At 62.1% G+C, this 6,113-nt stretch overlaps 1 protein-coding gene across 1 annotated transcript in view; it reads left to right on the top strand.

The window, feature by feature from the left end:
• Nucleotides 1-3,293: 3,293 nt before the first annotated feature.
• ASMT (acetylserotonin O-methyltransferase) overlaps nt 3,294-6,113 on the top strand; it is a 24,812-nt gene continuing 21,992 nt past the window's right edge. Inside the window, exon 1 of the mRNA XM_007958891.1 lies at nt 3,294-3,298. Within this exon, the coding sequence (XP_007957082.1) occupies nt 3,294-3,298 (5 nt within the window). The remainder of the gene's footprint in view (nt 3,299-6,113) is intronic.

Below are 6,113 nucleotides of genomic sequence, written 5' to 3' on the forward strand. Positions count from 1 at the left end.
ACGGAGCAGGTGCGTTTCCCTTCAGCAGTTGGTACCCGTCGCGTTTCGTGAGGCCAGTGCAGCCCCGTGGACGGCTCTCGCCCCGCCCCCCGTGGTCCCCGTCTCTGCTCGGCCTTCCTTGCTGTCCACCCCCGTTCCGAGTGCTCTCCCGGGGCCACTGCAGCCCCTGGTTCGGTGGGGCCGGCTGTTGAAGGAGGGTGGGCCCGGGCGCCCCGTCCTCGCACGTCCCTTGTTGCGCTGAGACTTGGCCCACAGGGCAGAGTTCCCTTCCAGCCTGAAGGTGACTGCCGTGGTCTCGGGGTTCCGGCGGTGTCTGGACGAGAAGGCAGCCTGGTCTTTGCATGGCTTTGCCTGTTCTCCACGTGGTCCCCACCCTGGCCGGGACCCCTGTGTGATCCCTTGCGGAGCGCTCGGCAGGGGCAGCCGGGGCCACCCGGTCTCCTGGTGGTGGTCTCAGGAGCTCCGTGCGTTTCTGTGAGTCTGATTTTCTGGTCTCCTCTCCGCATCAGGTGGCAGGGATGATAGTTGAGCCTTAGGCGGCTGGTGGCCAGGTTTTTAAGCCCTGGTCACTGCTCACCGGAGTAGGGTGGGGAACTCTGTCTGCGTGGACTGTGTGGTGCTGGGTGACCGTGCTGTCCTCGGATCCCCAGGGCTTTCTCTGGCTGTTGCCAGGCCTCCCACAGACCCACCGGATGAGCCTGACCTCCGCCCTCGGCATCGGCCGCTGGACAGGTTCCCCGTCCACACCCCCTGGCGCTCCTGACGGGGTTGCCGTGGCGTTGACCCCAGTCCCGGCGCCCCCGTGAGAGCCAGCAGCACCGCCCTCCTCGGGTTCTCGGGCTGGTTTCCGGAAGCGCGTTGCCGGGCCTCTGCCCTGCGGCCCTCGGCGGGAACGGAGTCCCCGGCCTTTCAGTGAACAGCCGACCTGTCAGTGCCTGCTCCTGCCAGGAGCCCACGGCCCGGCGCCGCCGCCCTGGGCCTCACCTGGCTCCCTGTGGTTAGCAGGCGTGGTGCGTGGGCCCCGCCGCGCCACTGACCTGTCCGCCTGTGTCCGAGTGCACGGCCGCTGTGTCGTGGACACACAGGAGTGCCTGTCCGGGGCCGGCCACACGTGCACCCCTGGCGCTTAGCTGGCCCCATGCACGTCTGAGGCTCTGGTGGTCTGCACGGCTCCGTGCCGGGGCCTCGCTGGTGTCCAGGGAGAGTTTCGCTTGGCGACTGTGATCTTGGCTGCAGCCTGCTGCCCCCTCTCCTCTTGGCGCCCTGCGGGTCTGGCCTGGCCACTGTCAGCCTCGAGTCTGAGGGTGGCTGCCCAGGGGTTGGTGTCTGAGTTCGGGCCTGGCATCTGCACCTGAGACGTCACGGAGGCCCCCCAGACGTCACAGGGGCCCCCCAGACGTCACGGAGGCTGTGGGGCTTCTTCATGGAGCCGGTTGGTGTTCTGAGGGGTCTTAAAGCCAGAGGACGGATGAGGGTGGACGTGCCTGGGCCTGCCCTGGGGGCCGCGTCCCTCCTGCCTGTACTTGCTCCTCGTTTCGGACACATCCCTCCGCTGCCCGCAGGAGAATCCTGTTAGGTTCTGGGGGCTTGAGGGTGGGGTGGGTTTGCTTTACAGCAGGGTTGGCAGATGGTCCCCACAACACGCTGGGATTCCCACGGGGTCGCGCTTGCTGTCGGCGGCCTCGTCCCAGGCGCCGGAGTGGAGCGCGGGCGGCGGGCCCTGGAGTCGCGGCCGGCCTCCTGGGGCTTTGTGCCGTCCCGGTGGCCTCAGGCCCGTGACACGCCTGGGCACCCTCTTTGTCGGGGGGCCGCTGGGTGGGAGCCACGGCGGGTCTCTGAGGCCTGGCTCCTGGGGCCGTGTCTCTGCTCCGGGCCGGGGTCGTCGGTGCCAGGTGCTGCCTTCGGGCAGGTAGCGAGGCCCTGCCCTGTTGTGGCTTCCGTGAGGGTCCCCGTTTCTCGAGGCCTCGCACGATGTTCTCGCGGGAAGGTGGCTGCAGGGCTGGATGAATCGCAGCAGGGCACGCAGGGTCAGCGTCACCGCCGCCATGGAGATCCAGGAGGGTCCCCTTCCTGAAAACGTTCCTCTGGGACAGGTGCTGGCAGCCCCCCGCCCGTGGCCCCAGGCAGTGCCTGTCACTCCCCATCACGGGTTTCCCTTTTCAAATTCCTTAGAGAAGGAATTGCACGGTGCATGGTCTCTGCTTTGGCCAGCTTTCACTCCGTGTGGTGTTTCTGGAAGCTTCCACATGGTTGTGTCTGTCTGTGTTCGTTCCTTCTTAGTGCCCGTGGTGCCCGTGGTGTGGTATAAACCGTTCGTCTCCTACAGGTGGGTGGCTGGCTGCCAGTGAGTTGGCTCAGACTCACGGGGACCCCGCGTGCCCCCAGGGAAACGCCACCCGCTACACGCCCTCCTCCCAAACGCTGCTTGGCCCGCGTCCGTGGTGCAGCCCCTGTGTGCGCTGGGGACCTTGTAGGCCTGGGGACCCCGCTCCTGGCGCTGTGTCGGACAGTGTTCTGTTGGGACCCACAGGGTCTTAGGGCTGATTTCCAGAAGTGGCTGGCGGGCCTTGCGCCTGGTCTGAGCCTGGGAGCTCTGCCGACGCCTGCCCACCGAGGGGCCCTGCTGGTGTCTGTCACGCTGGGGGCCCAGCCTCCAGCCGCCCGGCCACACGCAGCCCCCACCCTGCGACACAGTGAACGACGGATGGGCCTCCCCGGGGGCACATCTTAGCCCACGGTGTTCACGGACCCCCCACTTTGAGCTGGAACCGTCCAGCGCTCACTGCTTCTGTGACCGGCCTCACCCGCTGGCGGGAGGCGCAGCATCTGGTCGAGATTTTACTGGCCGGTCAGCTGTGGGGACAGTGCAGGTGACTGACGGGTCGGCCTGCCCGGGGCCACATCTCAGCACACACGGGGTTCACAAAGCCCCCACTTGCAGCTTAAACCACCTCGCGGCTCCGCTCGCTGGGTCCGGTCTCTGGGGCCGCCGCGCTGCCGTCAGGCGCGGCGTCTGGTCGAGTGTGTGTTCGCCGGTCAGCTGCGCGGTCGGTGCAGGCCTGCCGCGTGTCCCTCTCCGGCTCGTGGGGTCACCCTGAGTCAGAACCGGCCCCGTGGCCCCGAACGCCAGCAACAAGGGCCACGTTTTTCCTCTGAAGGGTGCTTCATCCTTCTCGGGGTTGTCTTTTCCTTCGTGGACAGTCGTGTCCTGTGTTGGTGCCGCCATTTTAGATTCCAGACCCTTACTCACCCCGTATGGTGGGTAGCACGTGTGATTCTCAACCAGACGTCCGATGTCGTGAGACACATCAGCCCTTCCCTTCCTGGTTTGTGGTTTGGGGTCACGTGTCACGGGCACCGTGGGAAGCTGATGGAGCTGCGTGTGTGCGTCTCCCCTCCCTGGGCTCTTCCGTGAATCGGGGCTTATTTTGGGGTGAGGAGTTACGGGGCTCATTCGGACGTCGCTGTTGTTAGGTGCCGGCTCACGGTGGGCCCCTGTCCTGGAGAGAAATACGAGCCGTGAGACCGCTGTACACACGTGTGTCACCCATGTGTGTGCACATGGTGTCTGCCTGAGTATCCGTGCCGTTGCCATGTGCATGTAGAACCGTATCAGCTGTATGAGGAGGAGCCAGCACCAAACGCCCGCCGTAGACTCAGTTCTGACTCGCCGTGCCCCTGCCGGGGTCTGAGCGGTGAGCCCTTATGGCACCAGCTGCCCGTCTTCCTTCCGGGGCCCAGCTGGGGGGTTTGAACTGCCCTCCTGGTGAGCAGTCAGATGCCTCAGGCACGTGCCACCAGGCTCCTCGTGTGTGTGTGTAGGTGTTCCTTATCTGTGTGTGCGTCACGTCCGTGTGCGGTCCATCGGTACCCATGTCGTACCTCGGTGTCCTCATTTCCTACCTTGCAGACCATCTCCATCCCTACCAAGTCTGTTCATGCCCCTGTCACGTGTACGTCCCTGTCCTCTGCGCATCCCGACCCTCTCGGTGTCTGTGCGTGTCCCTGTCATATGTACATCCCTGTCCTCTGTGCATCCCGACCCTCTCGGTGTCCGTGCGTGTCCCTGTCGTGTGTACGTCCCTGTCCTCTGCGCATCCCAACCCTCTCGGTGTCCGTGCGTGTCCCTGTCGTGTGTACGTCCCTGTCCCCTGCACATCCCGACCCTCTCGGTGTCCGTCCGTGCCCATCGTGTGTACGTCCCTGTCCTCTGCGCATCCCGACCCCCTCTCCATCCATGTCTGTCTCGTCCATGCCTGTATCCACACCATCTGTTAGTACAGCATCCCTCCCGTATCAGCCTGTGCCCATGTCTGTATCCACGTTGTCTCCGTCTGCACCTCTACCAGCTCCTCATGTACCCACACGGTCAGGTTCCAAGACCAGGTTGTTACATAAAAGCTGATGTTGCGTGGGCGCAGAGGTGGGCCGCATCATCACACAGCGCCCCGGGCACTCCTGATGGAACGCCGGCTTACCTCACTGCCATTACTCCCAGCGGCCAGCCCACTGCGAGCCACGGCCCAGCACGTTGACACGGAACCTTGACCATCACAGCTCTGTTACTCGGCATTCCTCCCTGTGTTTGTTCCTGCTGGACGCACGTTGTTAATGTGTGAAATCATCCGACACTATATTCTTCACTGTGGTAATCACTGCTCAATGTCGGACAACCAGATGGGCCTTGAGGGAGGGGCAGGCGTGTCCCCATGTCATCTCTGTCCACATCCATGTCATCAGCCTGTGTTTGTCATGTTTCTATTCATGTTCCTGTCTATGTCCATGTCACATATGTCTATGTGCATGTCATCGACCTGTTTATGTCATCCTGTCCACAGCCACATCCGTGTTCACGTGTCATCTGTACCATGTGTATCCATGTTGATACCTGTGGTCCCTAGATCTATCTGTATTGTCTGTGTGTATCCATGTTGACATCTGTGTTCCCTGTTTCTATCCATGTCGTCTGCGTGTCCATCTGTACCCTGTACCGTCTGTGTCCATGTTGACGCCTGTGTTCCCTGCATCTATCCGTGTCCTGTACATGTCCATGTGCACACCTGTACTGTGTGTATCCGTGTTGACGTCTGTGTTCCCTGGATCTATCCGTGTTGTCTGCGTGTCCGTGTGTATGTCTGTGTACCTGCGCCATCCGTGTCCGTAACTCCTCTCCACAGGTGTGTCTGTGGCTGCCCACAGTTCTCCCTATACCCACTCATCTGGGTCACGTCTGTCACCTGCATCTTTCATGGGCATCTGCGTGTGTTTCTGCATCTGCGTCATGCATTCATAGCTACATCTGTGTCTGTGAGAGAAAAAGAAACCCACTGCTGTAGTGTCGAGTCTGACTCATAGCGGCCCCAGTTGGCTTTCCCAGGCAGTGAATCTTTACGGAAGTAGACTGCCCAGTCTTCCTTCTGCAGAGTGGCTGGTGGGTGTGAACCGCCAACCTTCTGGGCAGCAGTGACATGCCTTAGGCCCCACGCCACCAGAGCTCCTATCTGCGCCTGTAGCTTCATTCATATCTGTCCTCTGTCTCTGCGTCCACATGTGGACAGTTGGTGCCTGTCTTACCTGTTCACAGACACACATACACATACATGCACCAAACCAAACTCACTGCCATCAGTTGATTCTGAGTCTTGACAGCCCCTGTTGGGTTTCCCAGGCTGTCAGTCATCTTCCTTCCTCAGAAGAGCTGGTGGATTCGAACCACCAACCTTATGGTTAGCAGCCAAATGCCTTACCCACTACACACCAGCACTCCTTATGTATATGCACATATGTCTTTGTCTACAGAGGGAACTTGACCTTAAGGACTTGACTCATGGGACGGAGGGAGCTGGTGCGTGTGGCACCCAGAGGGTGGGTGATGGGACATGGCCGGGAGCCCCGGTGCCTGTGCGGTCCGCAGGGAGAGCACATCCCAGAGGGGGTCCCGCTTTGCTCTTAGGGCCTCCGCCTGATTGTGTCAGGCCCACCCACGTGGTGTGAGAGGACCTGCTTTGCTGGAGGCCGGTGCTTTCATCCCATTGGCTCATTCACAGGGGCAGGTAGCCACGTGTCAGGCCACACCCCTGGGCTTCGCAGCCCCGCCGGGTGGACCCGTGGCC

Source organism: Orycteropus afer, unplaced genomic scaffold (assembly GCF_000298275.1).
Source record: "Orycteropus afer afer isolate SDZICR_OR568_19922 unplaced genomic scaffold, OryAfe1.0 scaffold01193, whole genome shotgun sequence".
Lineage (NCBI taxonomy): Eukaryota > Metazoa > Chordata > Mammalia > Tubulidentata > Orycteropodidae > Orycteropus > Orycteropus afer.